The 22,661-nt window shown below is 37.9% G+C and overlaps 1 protein-coding gene across 3 annotated transcripts in view; it reads left to right on the top strand.

The window, feature by feature from the left end:
• The first annotated feature begins 861 nt into the window (after positions 1–861).
• REV3L (REV3 like, DNA directed polymerase zeta catalytic subunit) overlaps positions 862–22,661 on the top strand; it is a 200,899-nt gene continuing 179,099 nt past the window's right edge. The window contains exon 1 of one of the 3 annotated variants that reach the window (XM_047762829.1): positions 862–1,610. In XM_047762829.1, the coding sequence (XP_047618785.1) occupies positions 1,472–1,610 (139 nt within the window). In that variant the 5' untranslated portion in view covers positions 862–1,471. Of the gene's footprint in view, positions 1,611–11,711; positions 11,837–22,661 lie in introns of those variants that run through there. The other 2 variants (XM_047762811.1, XM_047762819.1) reach the window with 2 other exon arrangements.

The raw sequence follows: 22,661 nt of genomic DNA, 5'->3' as shown, positions 1-22,661 counted from the left end.
GCTCGCTCCCTTTTGCTTTTATGCCTTAGGGTAGTAAAACCTCACACCAACTGTTAATGAATAACATTGTGAGCCCACATCTGACGCAGTGACTTTCAGGGGCTTTTTCCCTGGCCGAAGATTTCGCTGAAAGGTTCTTAATCCTACATTCCGCCGGGGAAGAGAGGAGAGGGAGGGGAGGAGGGAGGTCACCGGGAAATGACAAGTCCGTACATGTACAGGCGCGCGCCCAGGACGCAGCCTACCGGCCCCGGGGAGGAAACTAGGCGGGGGATACTAAGGCGAGAAGAAAGGAAAGGGGCGGGAGAAAAACACCATGGTGGGAAATCCCTGTGCACTGGATCTGCCAACCCCTGGAAAAGCCGAACATAGCCGAACGTGAATAAATCTCATTAAGCTGCTGGGCGCAGACACTGCAGCACCACGAAGGAGGGGGCGCAGCTGCTCGCGCCGTACGTCCGGGAGCGAGCGCCGGGGCGGCCCTTTTATAGGCCGCAGCCCGCGCTCAGGCGCCCGCCCCTCGCACCGCCCCCGGGCCACGCGCGGGTCCGCCGCGCAACCTGAGAAGGGCTGTTGGTGTCAGCCGCTCACCCTCCCGCGAGGCCGCGGCGGCACGAGATCTGCGCCTTGTCTCCCCGCCCCCCCCGCGGGCGGGTTCTCTTACCTTGTAAAAAGCTGTTTCCGCGGCTGCCCCCGCCTTCTCTGCAGGATGTGAAATGGCGGTAGGCGAGGCGAGCGCGAGCACTGCGGCTCAGGCCAATCCCTCCTCGCCACCAAAACGGCCCTGAACACTGGCGCCCCCCTCCCGCCAGGCCCTCGGAGCCCATCCATGACATCGGCGCTCCGCCCCCCCCTCCTCCGCGGCCCCTCACCCAGGTGGCCGTGCCCACCGGCCGAGTCATCGATCCCCCCAAGCCGGTCGCGAACCCAGCTTGACGGCAGCCTCCTCCCTCGCCGCTTGCCCGAGGGCGGGGGAGAAACCACCTTCTCGGCCCCCGCCTGGGTGTCCCGGTCGGGCGCCCGCCCAGCTCCCTCCCTTTCCCGCCGCGTCCCCTCCCCCAACTACTCACAGCCCTCCCTTCGCCACACACTCAACCCCCTTCTCCCCTCCCCCAGTGGTTGCGTCCGTGACATCATCATCATGGCAACAAGAGCTGCAGCCTGGGACCGAGGAGCCCGTGTGATTCCCGGCGGCGGCGGCAGTGGTGGCAGCACCAGCAGCAGCACCGACGAAAGCGTGAGGGCTTCTCTCCCGTCGCCCCTCGCCGGGTGCTCCTGAGGAGGCGGCCGCCTTGCCACACAGCCCCGCCCGCCGCCGCTGCTCGCGTTGTCGGAGTGTGAGAGGAGGGGGCCGAGCCGCGGAGGGGAGGGGGCGCCGCCGCCACCGTTGCTGTGGGGCCGCCGCTGCGGAAGGAGCCGCCGCTGCCAGGTCGCTAGTGAAGAGAAGGCGGTGGCGGCGGCGGCGGCGAACATGTTCTCAGTGAGGATCGTGACTGCCGACTACTACATGGCCAGCCCGCTGCAGGGGCTGGATATCTGCCAATGCCCCCTCACCCAGGCCCCTGTCAAGAAGGTGCCGGTGGTGCGAATCTTCGGAGCGACCCCGGCAGGTAAGCGGGCGCGGGGCGCGGGCGTGAGCGGCGGGCGCCGGGGCAGCCCTCCCCGCCGCGCACTCGCGCGCACGCCACCGGCCCTCTCGGCGGACGGCTGCCGCGACTTCCCTCCCCTTCACCCTCGTCGCTTTTCCTCACGCGCGTGACAGAGGCGCAAAAATGTGGGTCCGCGCGAGCGCGACGGCCCTCCCCCCATCCAGCCTGTGGCGGGGAGGCGGCGGGCGCCGACTGTTTACACTGCGTGCGGCGGTCGCTTGCCGAGTCCGCATACGGGGTCGCGGGCAGGCGGGCGCCGCTCTCGCCCCGGAGGACTAGCCAGGTGGCCGCGCCGCGTCCTCCTCGAATGGGTGCGCAGGGCTGCACTCTGAGATCGGTCGCTGGTGGGGCACCCTCTGCGTCTCCCAAGTGCCCCTTGTTGGCAATGGCCTTAGGTCGTGTGGGGAAGTGTCACCTCTGTCGTCAGTCCTTCCTCGTCGCCTTTTCTCAGCAGCGCTCTCCTCTGCCCTTTCTGGAGATGCCGAGGGCTGAAGGGGGGCGCCTGGGGCCAGCGGATCTTTCTCATTGAAGTGACCATGTGGTTCTGCTGTGAGTGCAGTCATAACTCCTTAGAGTTGAAAGCCTCAGAGCGGAATAGGGCTGCCTCCCCAGGTGCATGGCTTTCAGGGAAACGTGTATCCACGGAAGTAGGAAATGCGTGTTTATGTTGCCTAACATAAAACATCCCACTTAATAGCGTGAATATCTTAGGAACCACAGCTAAACCCAGCGACGCAAACATTAAAGAAAATGCCTCTCTGCTGGGTTGTAGGATTACATTTTAAATACACATACGTTTAAGACAAAAACTATTTGGAAGAACAAGTGGGGCGGGGAGACAGAAGCCACGTTCTCTAAAGCTCTTGGGCATTTATGATACTATAAATAGCATAGTGGCCAAATTTACAGGGTTTTTAATTGTTTTGTTTTTCTATGTGCTTTGAACTGCCTACGTGAAATAATGGAGCTGCCTCCTGGAAAGAGATGCTCTTACCTCTAGCTAGGTATTGCCCTCTGGGATTTTAGCTAGCATTTCCCACTTGATGCTCCTTGCCCTAATCACCATTCATCTTATTACTCCAGTCAGTTTTTCTGGGCTCTCAAGATAATAGCACTTTCTCAAACACAGGCAGTCTTTCCAAGCGGTTATCTCTTAATGTGAATTCTCTTTGTTAAAAATGTCAACGTTGTTGGTGAGGTTTGGTAGGATATTTCTTTTTAAAACAGTGAAAAAGATTTCGATGGTGTGGACATTGTAAGATGGGGAATTTGGATGCTGTTAACAATTTGTTGAAAGTGTAACACCTGAAACTTTGGAAGCTGGAGAATAGAGGCAATAAAGTGTTTTGAGGGATAGATTTTTCTGCGCTTTTAAATATAGTGGTGCTGTCTGAGTTTCTAATTGGAATTTCAGTGTAATATACTGATTTTTTTTTCACTTTAGATGCAGAGCAAGAATAAAATGGTGATGTTGCTATAGCTCTGTTCAGCCAAATTTTGAAGTTATAAAGTGGCATGCTAACAGGATATACGGTGGCATCATTGCTGTGTATTATAATTTGTACGGGTTGGGTTATTTTTCTACGCATAGTTTTTTTCTCTACACAAGTTATTCATTAAAAATATGTATCCCTGAGTCATTTGCAAGCTGTTTTATAGGCTAGTTTTGTCTGTGGAAGTAAGTGAATTTCACTGTGAAAAAGCAGTAATTTTATGTAAGAAGATATTCTTTAAAAAAAAAGTATGATGTAGTTTTGTGTTTCTCAGTATGAAAAAATAGACAAGTGAACTAGTCTATAAAAAGGAATGTGTATTTCTTCCCTCTTAGACATCTTATAGTAGATTGCTGGTATTCCCCCGTAAAAAACACCTGGATGTTTAAAAATGCACCTTGAAATGTATAATGTAAATCAATACGTCTCTTTTGTACATACATTGAAAAATATAAAACCTGATACGGAGAAACTCAAACTTCAAGGTGATAAGGATTATCAAACTGAGTTTGCTATAAGTACAGTTAACAATTTGAAACAAAACTTTTTGTTTCCTCAAGAGGTGAAATATTTTAATGTCTCTAGCATACATTTAGAGTTAACAGCTTTAGAAATCAAGCTAGCATTTTTAGGATGTCAGAAACTCCCAGTAAAATTAGTGTTAATTAAACATAAACAAAAACTGTGCAATCATGTGCTTCTGAAATTCCCCAAAGGAAACCAGTCCAGTCCACCTGGTAAAATAAAATTTGAAGATAATTAATAGAAAAGAGATGTTAATTTGGCTTAGTAAAAGTCTGAATGCTAGAATTTTTAATGAAGACAGGTAATATTGTTTGATAGCACAAACTATGTTTATATATCTAATTACTCATATTAATGAAAAATTGTAACACATGATAAATCTATGTTATAGAGTATCATAAACTTAAGCCTTTCATATATAATAGTTAATTTTGGAAGTCCTTAATTTTTTATGATGGTTTGGAGAAAATATGTTTTTGAACTGAGTTTTGCTTTTCAAATGAAGTCATGAAAATTGGCAGCAGAAGAAATTTTCTCCCAAATAAAGTGGCCATTTCGGATTTATATTATACATTTTGAACTGATTGGTTTATTACATTTTTACTAGTTTTTTCTGTTATTGCATGAAAAGTATTTTTCTGCTTTAGAAAACAGTCCAGTTGACTTCTGATTGTCCTGTGTTTTGAGGGCATATTTGAGTAATTTAAGAAATAAATTAAGTGTCTTAGGTTTAAAAGCTCATATTTTAAGTTGGTGAAATTTGAAAAAGTATTTTTTTTTAAATTTGGGTGGCAAATTTTTACTGTCTGATTTAATCTCTTGCTTGCTGGTTCCTGAGAGAATTGCTTAAATTTTCTATATGTAAGTAATGGAATTATTTTAAAAATCCAAAACCCTTTTCTGCTTTTCTTTCACTCATTTAAATATGTTTTGAACATTGTTTTGCTATGCAATGTATTGAGCAATATAACTCCATTTTAGTGACTGGTTTTAATGGAGGCAAGGTTATAAATAACTCAAGTACAGGACAGTGTTTTTTTATTTTGATTTGAATATGGGTATGACTGCTCTGAGAATTCACTTCAAATGAAATCCTAAGGCTTTATTGTAAGGACCTGACTCAGGTGGATCTGGGAATCTGTCCAGTTTCCACATCCCAATTCTTGCTTATTAGTTGCCTGATGTAACTCACTTCATGTTGTGCTTAGACAGCTTTCTAAGTTTTCTCAGCATCAATTTAAACAGAATTATCCTTTCAAAAAGCCTCCCTGCTGAGATGCAGAGTAGGAGTAAATAGAAGAGTGTGAGTGAGATGTTCACAAAGCAAGTAATTAAACAAAAGTAGGCCAAACAGACTATAGAGGGAGCTGCTTGACTTTGAGATAACTGTAAGGAACTGTGCCATTCCTCTGTCTGCCTCCAGCTTGTGAAAATTTTAGTAGACTGTTGTAGATGCTATGCAATCAGATTTTTCAACATAAATTAATAATTCTTAAATGCTATATAAATGTATGTAGTTGCTTAATAACCTCACTTTTTTGATATCTTGGTGGTTTATTAAATATGAGATGAGAATAAATTTAAAAGCTATAGCTTTTATTAGTAACTCAGATTGCAAATGATTTCCTCTAATAAAAGTCTTTTTTGTTCATAGCCTTTTTTGTGAAACCATTTAAAAATATTTTAACATCACATAATATCTATTTGGTGAAAACATTAGATTTTTCAGAAGCACTACTGAAATTCAGTGCTTTATCACGAACAAAATCACTTAGCAGGTAATCTGCAGCCCTGAATTGCAGATTTTATTAGATTTCTGTGTTGTGTTTGATTTCATATAACCATCAGTAAGTCAGAAACTTGTTAAACAGGCGTCCTCTTAAATCTGTGGACACGGTAGAATGTTGTAATATGTGACTCAGTTCATTCAGTGAACACTTAATGAGAACCTTCTATGTATATTGAGCTATTTTTTAAGTGCCGTCGTTATGAACAACTTTCACCCTCCATAAGTGCACGTGGGAGAGATGATAGACATGTAAACACTAGTCAAATATAGTTTAATTGGAACATGAAAAGAGATTTGTATAAGGCACAATAAGGACTCAAAGGAGGACATGTTCAGTGACCACCTTTTGACATGTTCAGTCAAAAAGGGGAGTCAGGGAAGGCTTCATGAAGGAAGTATGGATTAAGCCATTTTAAAGGAATTTTAAAATTCTGATAGAGGAACAGATACAAGGTAATTCGCAAAGAGAAAACTGCTTTTGGCCGGGCAGCTTGGCAATGCATACAAGAATCCTTGAAAAGTTGTTTTTTTGACCCAATAAGTCCAGTTTTAGGGATATTAATCTATGAATGTAAGTCTTTTGGCAAAATCTGATTATCTTTTGAATCCATCTACTTCTTTTCATTATCCATCACTACCCTAGTCTAAACTACTAGCATTTTTGGATGTGTTTACAATACCCTTCTGATCTTGGCCTACCCCAATCCACTCTGTTCCATTCTAGTCTATTTTCTACACCATAATCAGAGGGATCTTTCAAACTGCAAATCTGATTATATCTCCCTACTCCTTGATATGCTTCAGTAGCTTTCCATTGCACTTAGTATAAAGACAAAGCTACATGACTTATGTGGTGGCATCTACATGTCTTACAAGGTCTTGCATAGTCTGGCCCCTACTTTTCTATCCAGTAAGGGCTTGAGCCATGTCCTTCTTGCCTTGCTCTTTACGTTCCAGACATATTGACCTTATTTCAGTCCCTTATTCTTGCCATGCTCCTCCCACAATGAGGCCTTTGTACCTGCTGTTCCCTCTGCCTAGAATGTTTTTCTTTTTCTTTCACCTAAACTCCAATTTATCTTTCCTCAGGGAAGCCTTCCCTACCATAGACTCTCAAAACTCCATAAACTCTCCTTCATAACACTTGGTATAGTTGTAATTATGTATATTTTGGAGATTAATGTCTGTTTTCCTCAATAACCTCCATAAGTGCTGGTAATGGGTTCATTTTTGCTCACCATTATATAGTCAGTTCTTACTTATCTTAGTGCTTAAAACTCAAGCATTTTTTGGAGTTCCTGTTGTGGCTCAGCGGGTTACAAACCCAACTAGTATCCATAAGGATGTGGGTTCGATCCCTGGCCCCACTAAATGGGTTAAGGATCCAGCTTTGCTATGAGCTGCAGTATAGGTCACAGATGTGGCTCAGATCTGGTGTTGCTGTGGCTGTGGCGTAGGCCAGCAGCTGCAGCTCCAATTTAACCCCTAGCCTGGAAGCTTCCATATGCAGCAAGTGTGGCCCTAAAGAGCAAAAAGAAACTCAAGCGTTTTTTGTTGTTTTTTTTTTTTTTTCAGAAATTAATCAATGGATAATAATCATCATAGAGATCAACCCCAAATGTCCACCAATTGGGAAATGGTTACATAATTTGGGCATAGTTATCCAGTAGAATTTATGTCATTAAAGTCATGTTTTCATGATTATAATGTAAATTCAAATATAGTATAAAATAAGACAGGAAATGTTGTCAGTATATTACATGAAAAAAATCAGTTTACAAAACAGTCACTTATTAAAAATGCAGAAAAATACACCAAAATAAAAAGGTTGCTTTTCTCTGGGAGGTGTGTTTTCTATTTTTTAGATTTTCTGCAGAGAACATGTATCGATTTTATAATTTGGGAAAAGACCTGTTCATGAAATTAAGGAAAAACTAGCTTTCTGGATATGGTTCAGAAATACGGGGAAAAAAGGACTTGAGGTTGATAACTGGGCTTCAAGTAAGTATCAACTAAAATGTGTGACTTCATGATGATAGTCTCAGACTCGATTATACAAATTCAATTTTGGAAGTTTAAAATTATTCTTATAGAAAGCCAGTAAATTCCTGGTTTTATTATACTCGTTTATGTGTAAACTGATTTTAATTTTAAAATATTTTGCAAAGTAGCATGGATTTGGCACTTGACAGTGATGAAACAGAGCAAAGGCCAGAAATTTTTCTGGACACAAATATTTCTGAGAACTTAGTGTGTGATAATGGGTGCTACCTGTCCTATCAGTAGGGAAAAGAAGAATTCTTTAATAAACAGTATCGAGATAGCCACTGGGTCATCTGGAAGAATAAAAACTTGGCTTCCAGATGAATAAGAAGATTGAAATATGAAAACAGGGAGTTCTTGTCACTCAGCAGGCTAAGAATCAGACTAGTGTCCATGAGGATGAGGGTTTGATCCCTGGACTCGCTCTGTGGGTTAAAGAGGGTCCAGCGTTGCTGCGGGCTGTGGTGTAGGTCACAGATGCAGCTCTGCTCTGGCATTGCTGTGGCTGTGGTGTAGGCCAGTTGGTGCAGCTCTGATTAGAACCCTAACCTGGGAACTTCCATATGCTGCGAGTGGGGCCCTAAAAAAAAAAAGTGAAAACAAACTAAACAGTTAGGATAATGATTATTATTTTTATATATTCTTGGAATGGTGAAGTATAGAACATGGATACTAGTCAAATTTGTTTCCACTGGGCCATGATGGGAACTCCCGTGAAGTATAAAACAAATGAAGCCAGATTGCTGAATTTTATAAACTGTATAGAGGGGAAAAAAAATCACAAAATTAAAAGAGAAATAGACTAGTACAACTTGTATCCTTTTCACAAAGGACTAATTTCCTCTTAATGTACAAAGAGCTCCTAGAAAATTATCCAGTGGAAAAAAAATGAGCAAAGAGAATTTGTATGAAAAGATGTGCAATTTTTATTATATTGAAAATATAAATTAAAGCTACAACATACGATTTATCACCTATCTAATTAGGAAAGATTGATTACCTAGTATAACTTGGGGAGGGTGAGAGAAAGAGAAAATGGGTGTTCTCATATATTGCTGGTGGGAATAAAAAATGTTCGTTTTCTGTGGAAAGCAATTTGAAAATGCATGTATATTTTGATGTAGCAATTTCATTCAAGGATTTTATCCCCTCGAAGATTTTATATATATGGTTAAATAAGCATGTAAAAATATTTGTGACAGCATTGTTTGTCATTGCAAAAGATTGGAAACAGTCTAGACATCAATCAGTAGGGGAGTGGTTAAGTAAATTTGGTATATCTCTTCAAAGGAATACTAGGCAACCCTCAAAATAATGAGGCAAATCTATTCATTGGAATACTAGGCAATTCTCAAAGTAATGAGGCAAGACTATGTGTACTGCTATGGTACCATGTCTAAGATATATTACAAGAAAAAAAGCAAGATGCAAGACTCCATGTATAGTATGCTGTCATTTGTGTGGTTTAAAAAAATGAGATATGTGTATATATATACATATAAATAAATATATGTATATATAAATATAAACATGTATTTACAAATAAATATTTATATTGTATATATGTATGTACACATATATCTGAAAGTATACATGAGAGGGTAACTGGTGGCCTAGAGGACAAAGGTGGGAGTCTAATTTTTTTTTTTAATACTGTTTGGTAATTTCTGGATTTTTTTTTTTTTTTTTTTGCCATGAGCATGTTAATACCTGTTCAAAGTTAATTTTTTTTAGGTTATGTTGTGCTTGCAGGACTTGGTAAGGAAGAACAAAAATAAACAGCTCTAAGAGTCATAAATTATTGTCAAATGATTAGTGTCATACTGTTTAATTTTAGATTTTAGTAGAGGTCTTCTAATTCAGAGCTTCCAGTTGATGTTATGTGGCTCTCTGGAGAGTCACCCTTGTGGAGTGGGGTCTGAAGGTAAGGAGGTAGCCTGATGAGTACAAACAGAAGTTATTGCTCTGTTTAGTATTTTAAGTTCATGAAAGGAGGTGCTGCTTTACTACTTGGAATCTGCCTCAGCTAGCCAGAGTATGTAGCTGCCTCTTGTGGAAAAGAGATCTTGGAGCTGTTATTGGAGTTGGTGGTATTCCTGGTGCTTGAGAAGCGTGCCATCCAGCTCAGGGTGCAGCCACTGACAGTGAGAAGACAGGTAGCAGGGATGTTGTCCTGGGGGTCTAACTCAAGGCCGGAATTTCTGTATTCGATCCTCTTAGCCATGTGTGTCTGATGTGCCATTTAGCTTGCCACAAGGTGACTCCCTAATAGTGCTTGTAAGTTCTGCAAAAATAAAGCATCATTGTTACTTTGAAATATTGCTCCTGATGTAAAAAAGTTGGATTTGAAATTCATTCATATTGTTACAAACTTTCTTTAAATTAAAATTTTTCTTCCATGATTATGTAAAGAAAATCTGATAAGTTTTTTTAAATCAAGCACCATGTCTATGCTTATAAATGCCCTCTTGTTGGCCAAAGTTCTGAACAAATACTTAGAATGTGAAAAGGGTTGGGAAACATCGTTCTGCTTAAATTCTTGCATTTCATTTAAAGAAAACTGTTATCTAGGTAGGTAAGCTCAGAGATTTGTCCTGTGTTCTCTAGTTAGTTGCTTTGGGGCTGGGTCTGAAAACTGGGGATTTTGACTCTCAGCCCATACTGCCTCATACTGGCCCCCTAGACTGCAGGGAAAATTGGAAAGGCATTATTATAATTCAAAGATGAACATACAGAAGCTTAGAGGAATTGTAAGAAAAACTGCACACACACAGTTTAGAAATATTTTTGGCCTATGTCTGACAGTGTTTAGAATCTTCCTGTTGAATAGGTCATAATAGGATTGTTTTGTGATGATTGTACCTATCTCCTTTTGAAAAAATTGTATAAAGGTTAGACTATGACAAGAAGAATTTAGGACAGATGTTAACAAAAATCGATACTAGAATTGTATATATATAGTTTTCTAATGAAGAGGGGACTGTATCAAGAGACCTTTCAAGTTCCTCTGGTGTTACAGTAAACTTTTTCCTCATCTTTTGATTGGGTTAGAATTTGTTCAGTTTAAAATGAGTGAAAAATGATTTGGGTTTAAAAGTAGGTTGGTTAAAAAAATAAAAAAAATAAAAGGTTGGGACTAAATAGGCTTCAAAGGATGTTGTCATTAGCCTTAGATATTTCAGAGAAACACTTAGAAACTTATTAAGATATGGGATGAGGGAGTATATGTCACTTTGACACCTGGCTGCCGTTTTAACACTATAGTGATAGTAAGAAAGGAAATAATAGGAGTTAAGGTACAGTCAACTTAGAGTGAAACTGTTAACTTATAGTTTCTAGGTAAGATACAGGTAAGGCAGGAGTAGGTAGCTTAAGTAATTAAAAAAAAAATCCACTATTCAAACATAAAGTGGACGCATTTTTTAAACCAAGGCAAATTATAAGTAAAACCCTCTCTTAATGACAGTCTATTTAATCTTTTGGTATGTTGGGGGGGTATTTTTTTGGGGGGGTGGAGTTGGTCATTCTTTTTAAGTTTTCCAGATGATCTTTTGTGTTTCTTCTAGTTCTCTGTAGATTTTTAACCATTTCATTTTTTTTAAGTGAAAAATATTTGGTTGCTTAATTAGTATTTGGCAAACTGGACTGTTTTCTGCAGCAGAAATTGAACATATGCCTAGCAAAGTAAATTCTGGGGAAAAAAAGTTTAGTAATTATCTTTGAAAAAATTAGGGGTTTTTTTGGTTCAATTCTATTTTCTTTTTAGTTGGTAGTTGTGAGAAATACTAAGATTTTAAGGTCAGTTTCCTTGGGGGCAGATATTTAATTTTCTTTGGGTTAAGAGAGCACTTACCATATAAATGATTCAGAGATTAAAAGAGTGTGTTACCTCAAAAATGCTTGTGTAATCTATAACAACCTAACAAGAGTTTTCTATTTTTCTTCCATTTATTACAATTACCAAGGAAATATAACAAGAATTTTTCAAATATCTTATTTTGCATATATATATTTACACTTCAAAGTAATTTATATATTAAATTAGATTTTGTTTGAGATGGTAAAATTAGGTTTTGTTTGAGATGGTGAAACGAAAGACTTTGTAAATAAGAATACATGTTGATATGTGAAAAAATGTGAAGTTAAAACATGTTGGCATACTCTTAGTTTCTCAGAACAAGAAAATGACTAATCTAAATTTCATTTCAGAATAAAAACCAAGACAAGCCACATAAAAGCAACCTAAAAATTAAACTGTCATCATATTATTTGTTTTAAAACTATGGAATAATATATCTGAGGAAGATTTCTCTCAAAATTGTTTTTCTCAATTTCAAGTAAGTAATTTATTTTGGTTGATATATTGGGGATGAGGGGAGGTGGGGGTGAATCTTGGCATTGAAATTGATCAAACTACTCTTACTTGAAGTAACAACTCAAATATTAACCACTTTAAGCCTTCTGTGACTCCTTTGCCCAGTCCCAAAAGATTTCCACTGGTTTCCCACAGTCCTAGCCCCCTTTCAAATTGCTGATAAAGGACTAAGTACACTGAGTGTTGTGTTTGTAGGAATATTCTTATGGCACTACCCTTATGTCCTGCCTCCCACTCCTATTTCAGTTACCCTCCACACTGCCTTCTGCTCCTGAGACACCCTGTACAAGTTATTTTACTTCTGTGAGCCTTAATTTCCTCCTCTGTAAAATGAGTTTTAGTAATTTCTACCTCATTGGATTATTATGATTAAATACAGTAACCAGTAAATATCTGGCATATATAGTAATGTAACTTTCTTTATCCTTCTAACTGCACAATCTGCCACGTTATTACATATAAACCAAGCACTCTTTAAAATATTTGAATTGAATTGAAATGAAAAATGGAATTTTTGTAGCATTTATTCATTCCTCACAATAAGACAAACTGAAATACCTGTACATTGTGGTATAAGACTTTTTACAGTTGGTCACTGACTCATATATCTAAAGGCTAGGTAATTACCTATTTAAAACAGTTTTTAAAAATTGGCTATTTTTTTTTTTATAAATACCCCACCCAGACCTGATTTTTCTTTCTTAACTGGTGATGTATATACATATATAGAAAAGTATCTAGGCCTGATCTTGCCTTGAAAAAGGGCAGTGTTAAGCCATTGATCAAAGAATAACTACAGCTTTCCAGTACTGCAGTTTAGGTTAGTGTATTTCTTATGAAAGAACCTTATTTTCCAAAGCCATTAGTAGTGCCTTCTTTTTTAAAAATGATGGTAGAATGAATTCAAAGTGTGTGTGCCAGAGGTCATAGTAAGAGTGACATTGAACCATTGCTCTCTTTTTTTGCCTTTTGTTAATTCGTAACGTACAAAATTGGAAGCTTTTGTTTTTTAAACCCATTTCGGATTGTAGAATGTGGACCAAATGAATTCATTGTTGCTCGGAGTTTCAATTTTCTTTACCAAATTTTTTTTTACATATATTCCCAGGTTTGGTTTGGTTTGGTTTTTTTAATGACATTGCCTTTGTTTTTTTCATGAAGTTGTTGGAAAGATTTTCAAATTAATTTTGATAAATCACACTGGGGTTGATGATGCTTGATGATAAAATAGAAACAAGTTAGTCAAAGACCTTAATTTACATCATTTTACTAAGGTTATAGGCCGTTTATTGAGTCTTTATTGCACACCTTGATCTAAGTGTTTTAATTTTCACAACTCCATAAAATAGATACTGTTATCCCCATTTTACAGTTGAGGAAATGCAGTGTGGATAGGGTAATTAACTTTTGCCTGAAGTTATTCAGCATATGTTTACCTCCTAGCATGTAATAATTGAAATGAGGGAATGTCTTATCAGGCCATTGCCTGCCTACAGAAGAAGAAAAGCCAATCTGAGATATATGTCTCCTAACACTAACAGAATTTGATAATAGCCATTATTAAGACATGACAGTGACCATGATTATATTCTTATTCACTAATATTTTTTTGTAGTAAATGTATACCCTGCTACTTTGTACTGACCCCTTTTTCCCTGAGCAGTATTAATGTGGCTTCACAAATTCATGTTCCCATTTAGACTGAATTATTTTGTTATGTATATGTGTTTTTAAGGTGATAGTTGGCTTTACTATAATATCAGTCTGATATAAAATATTTTTATAAGTTTAAACAAATAGTATATGAATATATTCTCATTGTGAAATTTAAAAAGCAGAAACAGGTAAAATAAAATTTTCCTTGGTCACTAAGTCTGTTCACCTTCCCATTAATTTTAGTTTTCGTGTAACAAACCTCTCCCCAAACTTAGTATATAAAATAATAGCCATTTGTTAGCCCATGATTCTGGCATTGGCTCAGTTCAGCAGTTCTGCTTCTGCTTCTGACTGGGCTTGCTTACGTGGCTGTGGTCAACTGTGAGGTCATCTGGTTGGCCTCGGATGGCTTCACTGAGATGTCTGGATATTGGTGCTGGAATGGTAGAGAGGCAAGTGTCTCCAGCAGGCTAAACCTTCATCTGGAGGCTGTAGTAGGCTTTGCAGGAGCAGCAAGTGAAGACAAGCGTCAAATATTTTATCTTGGCTGATGGACCAAAGCAAATCACGTGGCCAAGCCCAGAGTCCATGTGGGAGGGCTTTCCTGAGAGTGTGTGACCATTAGGGGGCCATTACTGCAACAATCTATTATTCCTCTGTTGTTGGCTGACTTTTCAGGAAACATTTGGGGAGTTCCCATCGTGGCTCAGCAGTAAGGAACCCGACTAGGATCCATGAGGACAAGGGTTTGATCCCTGGCCTTGCTCAGTGGGTTAAGGATCTGGTGTTGCATTGAGCTGTGGTGTATGTAGGTCGCAGACATGGCTTGGACCCTCTGTTGCTGTGCTGTGGTGTAGCCTGGCAGCCGCAGCTCCCATTCGACCTCTGGCCAGGGAATTGCCATATGCTGTGCGTATGGCCCTAAAAAGACCAAAAAAAAGAAAGAAACATTTGCTAGTTTTCAGTGCCCTGCTCTTGAAAAAGTGTAGTGTTTAAGCAGTTTATTTACAAATTCAGATAAATTTAGTTAATGTCTTTTCCTCACTTGTTATATTCCATTCTCATCATCCTTCAGCATTGTTCCTGGTCCCACTCACCCAGCAAATTTAACTGAGTGCCCACTGAGTGCCCAATAAGCCATCATGAGGTGAGCAGCAGATAAGAGCAAACTACTGTATTCATCTTCCAAGTTACCTAAATTTGTCTGCCTGTCTGCTCTATGATATGAATAACATTCTATAGAAGCAGACAGAACAAATTTTTTTTTGAAATGACGAACTGCCCACACCAGGCTAAATATATGTTGTGTACTACATTTTTTATGTCTTAGAAGAATTTCTTTTAGGAAGGTAAACTATATAACAGAGATTGTTTCAATCTGTACTCCCAACCAGCAATAATGAGACTTTTTCCATGTTTTCACCAAGATTATGTTCTCACATGTTTTGATCTTTACCAGTTCTGTAGAGAAAAACAAGGATCTCAGTGTAGTTTTAAATTTGCATCCTTTTATTATGAGTGAGATATGAGAGTCTTTCCATATACTTGAGAGTCATTTGTATTTCCTTTTCAGGGTACTACTCATTTATCTTTTACTCAGTTTTCTGTTATGAGTCTTTGTCTTTTGCTTAATTAATTCCAAGGAGCTCTCCAGTATATTAGGAAAATTGGTCTCTATATGTGCATTGAGTTACAAATATTTTTCCCAGTTTCTTTATCCTTGTACATTATCCTAAATACATTTTATTTAAATATTTTTTCATTTTTTAAAGAACTTTTGTATCTTAAATGAGGCTTTTTGATTATATTTAGTTGAAGTTAGGTTTAAGTATTAGGCATGAGAATGGAAGAAAATTAAGAGAACTTACCTTTCAAAACTATGACTTAAAATGAACAATTTCACAAGGATCCTATCTTTGATATACTTTTTTCTCTTCCAAGTTTAGTTCTGTCATGAGACTACTACTTTTGACAGACCAGTCTGAGAATTCCCCTATGAAATTGCCATGAGTTTCTAGTTTTATACTTGTTGCAAATGTATAGTTTACGGCTAGTTCACAGACCACACTTGAGTAGCACTGTAGATGTCTTTTTTAAACCAGTCTAAAGAGACCTATATCTTTGCTTCTTGAATCCTGTTTATTTTTCCACATCAAAATTATTATTTCTCTTTCCCTTTAGTTGTGCTATTTATGTGCTATATCATTTCCTGTCACTATTTTTAATCCCTTTTTTTGGTCATTTAATTTTTTTTAACTTCATCTGAGGATCTTTCCAATGGAGGTTTTAAACAATATAATATTTGTTATAATTGATATTTGACCTCTATAATTTTATACTTTTTAGTAATTCTCTTTCATTCTTTCCCTTGGTTCCTGTTTTTTGTTTTTTTTCCAGCAGAGGCTCTTTTATGCGTTTAATTTATTTTTTAGTCTTTTCGAGGGCTGTACCTGCGCCATATGGAGGTTCCTAGGCTAGGGGTCTAATCGGAGCTACAGATGCTGGCCTACGCCAGAGCCACAGCAACTCGGGATCTGAGCTACGTCTGTAACCTACACCACAGCTCACGGCAACACCGGATCCTTAACCCACTGAGCGGGGCCAGGGACCGAACCCGCAACCTTATGGTTCCTAGTCAGATTTGTTTCTGCTGCACCACGATGGGAACTCCTATGTGTTTTATTTTTTTAAAAAAGCATAATAACAAATCATTTTTAAAAGAATATATATACAGAAATATATTATTATAAAATTCAGGAACAAATAAAAATATTTTCACTTTTATATAATGCAAGAAATTTAGCTTATTTTAGATTTTTATACTCTCAGCCTCCCAATCCTTTCTACTAACTAAATAAATGTTTTTTTTAATTTTATAATGATTTTTATTTTTTCTATTATAGCTGGTTTACAGTGTTCTGTCAATTGTCTACTGTACAGCAAGGTGACCCAGTCACACATACATGTATAAATTCTTTTTTCTCACATTATCATGCTCCATCATAAGTGACTAGATATAGTTCCTAGTGCTATACAACAGGATCTCATTGCTTATCCATTTCAAAGGCAATAGTTTGCATCTATGAAACCCCAAATTCCCAATCCATCCCACACCTTCCCCCTCCCCCTTGGCAACCACAAGTCTATTCTCCATGTCCATGATTTTCTTTTCTGTGGAAAGGTTCATTTGTGCCATATATTAGATTCCAGATATAAGTGATATTACATGGTATTTGTCTTTCTGAGTTACTTCACTTAGTATGAGAATCTCTAGTTCCATCCATGTTGCTGCAAATGGCATTATTTTGTTCTTTTTTATGGCTGAGTAGTATTCCATTGTATATATATGTACACCACATCTTAATCCATCTGTTGATGGACATTTAAGTTGTTTCCACATCTTGGCTGTTATGATGGTGCTGCAATGAACATGTGGGCGCATGTATCTTTTTCAAGGAAAGTTTTGTCTGGATATGTGCCCAAGAGTGAGAACTAACTAAATAAATGTTAAATGTTCTAAACATCTTCTCTTTAAAAAATTTTAGCCTGTTAAGTTTTATTAAAACAATTTGGAACTCACCTCTACATATTAATTTGGTATGGAGCACCACCACTAATCTATTTATACCCGTTCTTCAGTTCCAGTTTTAATATTTTTCATTTGTTTGTTTGTCTCAGATACATTTTCAGGTACTATTTTCCAGGATTTGTGGATTATTTTTGTGAAGCCTTGAATATCTGAAAATAGCCTTTTTTGTGTTCACATGTTCATGAGAGCATGGCTCAATGTGGCATTCTTGTGTCCCAGGCTTTTCCTTTAAAATTCTTTAAACATTATTCTAGTGTCTGAACTTTGAACGAGACAGGAAAGTCCTTTTAGAGATGCTGGTGCTTTTTATTTTGGGATGATTCTTTTATTATACCTTTGATTATTGCCTCCATTCCATTTGTTATGCTTTTTTAAATTAAAGAAATACCAGCTATTTGTGGATCAGTTCACATTTTGTTTTTTATACCTGTCTTATTTTTAACTCTCTCTTTTTGCATTCTTGGTAAACATATTTGTTTTTACCTTCTTCATTAGTGATATGTTTTTCTGCATTATTGATTCTGTTCTTTCTCATCTTCAGCGTGGATATTTTGTTGTTTATATTTCTTTCCTTTTCCTTATCTCTTAATTTATATCTTCATTTACATATGTTGTGTTTTTATTCCTTCCTGGTCTTTTAAACTAATCATCTTTCCTTTAAAAGATGTTTCATAGCAACTATTTTCTTTTATCTTGTTGAGAGCACACACTACATTTCTTCTGTTTCCTGATGTAAATTATCACAGATTTTTTTCTTTCCCTCCGGCCTTTTAAGATGTTTTATCTATGCTGCTCAATGTTTGTATAGATCCCAAATTTATCCATCTATGAAGTAGACACTCTTTATCCAGTCCTGGTGTTTGCAAGTAGCAAAATATGGAAAGCCCAATTGGTTGTCTTCACTTTCACTCATAAACTGATAGAATTGCCCTCCCAGTTATACAGAGCTAATAATTGAGCACAACCCACTTAGCTGAAAACATTCATCTAATGTGACCCTATTGGACTGAAGTTTTAAGAGTTTTCCCCCTGGATAACCTGAGGCTCTTTCTTTCTACATATCTTTCTTTCTGTCTGCCTGACTGTCTTTCTTTTCTCCAGAGCATTGCATGAAAGTCTCCAGGTATAAAGGCCCTTAGGACTTCTGGCAATTTTTATCAGTGATGGAAGCTAATTTAACATCTAGAGTGGAGAGAGCTATGCTCCATCAGTTTGTTGATACTGGGAGTTATGTTTTTTGAATAGGTGAAGAGAGAAAGTTACTGAGTGAGAAAATATAACCTTGGTATTGAGTAAGAAAATACAACATTACACATCTTAGAAATTTTTTAGTAAGGGACCAGTTTCTGTTGGAGTAGATTATGTCTCCAAGGTAGAGAATAGAGCTATATGTCTTATATATTTTAGTGAAAAACTGGGAGAAGAGTTATTCTGTATTTCATTGATTATAAGATGTTTATCTCTTCCCCTGCCCCCCCTTTTTTCCTTCACCTGTGGCATGCAGAAATTCCTAGGTCAGGGATTGAACCTGAGCCATAGCAGTGACAACATGAATCATTAACCACTAGGCCACTGGGGAATCCCCCTCCCATTTTTATATCTTGGTAATTGGGATGTGTCTTAATATCAGTGGCACATCACATTTAATTGGAAGCATTTTTCCTTTCTTAGTACAGAAATTAATGATGTCTTATAATCATTGGCATTTTATGTTCAGTGAAATATGTTAATAGATGTTTAGCTTAATGGCATTCTAAGTTTAAACTCATTTATTGTGAGTAAAGAGTTAATAATAGCTTTTCTGGACAGTTTTGGCTTGGGTTAACTCTCTAGCTTTATTCACCTGGAAACCTCATAGAAACAGGCACCGTTGCTTTTGGTAAAAATGACTCATGATTACTAAATTACATATGGACTGGGAGGACTGTGAATAAACTGTAAATACCAGCAGCAAGCAACAGCTTTGTGCTTCCCTGAGTGTGATAACTCTTTTTTTTTTTTTAAGTAATATTAGATTCCAGACTTTATTTTATTTTATTTTATTTTAATTATTTATTATTATTTTTTTCCCACTGTACAGCAAGGGGGTCAGGTTATCCTTACATGTATACATTACAATTACATTTTTCCCCCAGCCTTTCTTCTGTTGCAACATGAGTATCTAGACAAAGTTCTCAATGCTATTCAGCAGGATCTCCTTGTAAATCTATTCTAAGTTGTGTCTGATAAGCCCAAGCTCCCGATCCCTCCCACTCCCTCCCCCTCCCATCAGACAGCCACAAGTCCCTTCTCCAAGTCCATGATTTTCTTTTCTGAGGAGATGTTCATTTGTGCTGGATATTAGATTCCAGTTATAAGTGATATCATATGGTATTTGTCTTTGTCTTTGTAACTCTTAAATTGAGTGAGTCTCTTGTGAGGCTGGGAGTCTGTGTCGGTAGTACTGGATGTAATGGTTACTATTCAGTGCTTCTAAGCTAGGGTAGTTACTGCACCAGTCCTTGTGATCTCATCCTCTTTCATTTGACCTGCCCCCTGGGGGGCCAAAGAGAATATTCCCTGAGTTGCTGTGAAGACTCCCTCTGAAGAGTAACTACCTGACACTGCCTTGCTGGCATGTTGTTTCATGTTTTATATCCTGCTAAGTGTAACTGTGTAGTTTGGCCCATTTGGGTCATGTGAGTCTCAATGTTTAGGAACAACAGGTGGTATTGTTGCTTTTATGATTTTATTAAAAATTTTTTTGATTTTATTTGAAAAATTTTTGATTTTATTTAAAAAATATTTGATTTTATTTTAAAATTTTTTGTTTAATGATTTTATTTTTAAAAATTTTTTATTTTAAAAATTTGATTTTATTTAAAAAAATTTTTGTTTTTAATATTTGCCCAGTGAATCTGTATTTATTTTTCTTCATAATTTTTAATTATAAATATATGAAAATATAACATGTATAGATTCAGGTATATTTTAAAAAATATATTTACTACCCAAAATAAGAAATAGACCATTACAAATATCGTCGAAGTCTCTGATTGCCTCCTCCTCTCTTATATAATTTTGGTTAATCATTTACTTGTTTTTCTTTATAGTTTTACCTCATTTATATATATATCCCTAAACAACATATCGTTAAGCTTTATTTTTTTAGAGTTGTTTATGTGTGTTCTTTTGTGATCCCCCTCAGCATTATGTTTTGTTGAACTATATAGATATAGTTCATTCATTTTTCTTGATGTGTAGTATTGCATTATATGAGTATATCACAACTTTATTTATTCTTTCTCCTATCTGTGGACATTTGAGTTTTTTCCTGGGTTTTTTATTTTAATCCTCAATTACAAACAATATTGTTATTACAACTGTTGTACATGTCATTGTATAAGCATTATCATGGTTATGCTAGTGATGAGTTTGCTATGGTGCACATCTCTATTATGTAATGCCAGATTGTTTGCCCAAGTGGTTCTACCAAACTGTCCACCTATTAGCAGTGTGTGAGAGTTTCTCATGTTCCCCATATTCACTAACATTTAGATTTGTCAGGCTTCTTAAGTTTTAAACCAATTCTTATAGGTGTAAATAATATCTCTCATTGTAAGTTTGTATGTTTTTCCTCTCACTAATAAGGTTGAATTTTTCCATAAACTTATCTACTTGACCTATCAAATATTGAGGTGTGTTAACATCTCCAACTTGTGGATTTGTCTGTTTCTTTCAATTCTATCAGTTTTTGCTTCATGGTTTGTTTTTGTTTTTTTGTCTTTTCTAGGGCCGCACCCACAGCATATGGATGTTCCCAGGCTAGGGGTTGAATCGGAGCTGTAGCCACCGGCCTGCACCACAGCCACAGCAACATGGGATCCAAGCCATGTCTGCGACCTACACCACAGCTCATGGCAATGCTGGATCCTTAACCCACTAAGGGATCAAACCCGCAACCTCATGGTTCCTAGTCAGATTCATTAACCACTGAGCCACGACAGGAACTCCGGCTTCATGTATTTTGAAGCTTTGTTAGATTCTTAACATATTTAGGATTATTATACCTTCTTGGTGAAATGGCCTCTTAATCCCTGGTAATACTTCTTGTCCTGAAAGTCTTCCTTGTGTTATTAGTTTCACCTTTCTTTTGAGTAGTTTTTGTTTGTTTGTTTGTTTTTGTCTTTTTGCCATTTCTTGGGCCACTTCTGTAGCATATGGAGGTTCCCAGGCTAGTGGTCTAATTGGAGCTGTAGCCGTCAGCCTACTCCAGAGCCACAGCAACGCGGGATCCAAGGTGCGTCTGTGACCTACACCACAGCTCACGGCAATGCTGGATCCTTAACCTCCTGAGTAAGGCCAGGGATCGAACCCGTAGCCTCATGGTTCCTAGTCAGATTCGTTAACCACTGCGCCATGACGGGAACTCCTTTTTTGATTAGTTTTTACATGGTATATTATGTCAGGAATAGTGAAGGGTCTGAAATTTTACCATCTTGCAAGCTAACAAGTTACCTTGCAACAAATTACATAGATGCTGGCAATAGACGTGAGAGTCCTGGCTCTCCTCTTAATTGATTACTAATAAGGAGTAACTGAGGTTAGGAGATGGTTGCAGGTCAAGTACTGAGAAGCAGGTTCGAAGAGACCCATGGAGAATTGTCTCCCAACATAGCTTTTCCCATCCTTTTACTTTTAACCTGTGTTTGGTTTTATATTTAAAATGGGTTTCTTGTAGACAGTTTATAGTTGGGCTTATTTGTTTAGCTAGTCTGACAATCTCTTTTAACTGATGTGTTTAGATTTTTTTATATTTAATATAGTTAATGATATGGTTGGACTAAAATATACCACTCTGCGAACTGTTTTCCGTTATTCTGTCTGTTCTTTGCTTTTTTCCTCTTGTGGATTACCTGGAATTTTTTTCTTTTCTTTTCTCTCTACTATTGTTTATTTATACCTCTTTTTGAAATTAATTTAGTGGCATTCCTAGGGTTTGTAATATACCTATGTAACTAAGTCTTCGTCATATAATAGTACATAATTTCATATATATTACAAGAATTTTACAGCTATTTATTCCAGATTCTTCCCAGTCTTTGTGCATTTATTGTCATACATTTCACTTTTGTGTACTCTCTCAGTACATACTGCATTACTTCTGTTTTTACTTTAGACAGTCATCTTTTAAAGAAATTACAAATAAGAAATGAGGTTTTATGTTTATGTCATTTCTAGTGTTGTTGATTTCTTTGTGTGATGCAAGTTTTTGTCTGCTATCATTCCATCTACCAAAAGAACTTCCTTTACTATTTATTGTAGGACAAGTCTGTCTGGTGGTTATGAATTACTCAGTTTTTGATTTTCTGTAAGAGACTTTATTTTATAAAATATTTTTGTTAGGTATAGAATTGTAGATTGCCCTTTGTTTTTTTTAGCCACTTAAAAGATGTCACTCTATCGTCTGGTTTATGTAGTTTTGCTGTAATTCTTATATTTTATTCTCTATACGTGGAAGTCTTTTTTTTTTTTTTTTTGGTCTGTCTTTAATATTTTCTCT

Source organism: Phacochoerus africanus, chromosome 2 (assembly GCF_016906955.1).
Source record: "Phacochoerus africanus isolate WHEZ1 chromosome 2, ROS_Pafr_v1, whole genome shotgun sequence".
Lineage (NCBI taxonomy): Eukaryota > Metazoa > Chordata > Mammalia > Artiodactyla > Suidae > Phacochoerus > Phacochoerus africanus.
The sequence above is the reverse complement of the archived record's forward strand: the minus strand, read 5'-3'. Positions and strand labels throughout refer to the sequence as shown.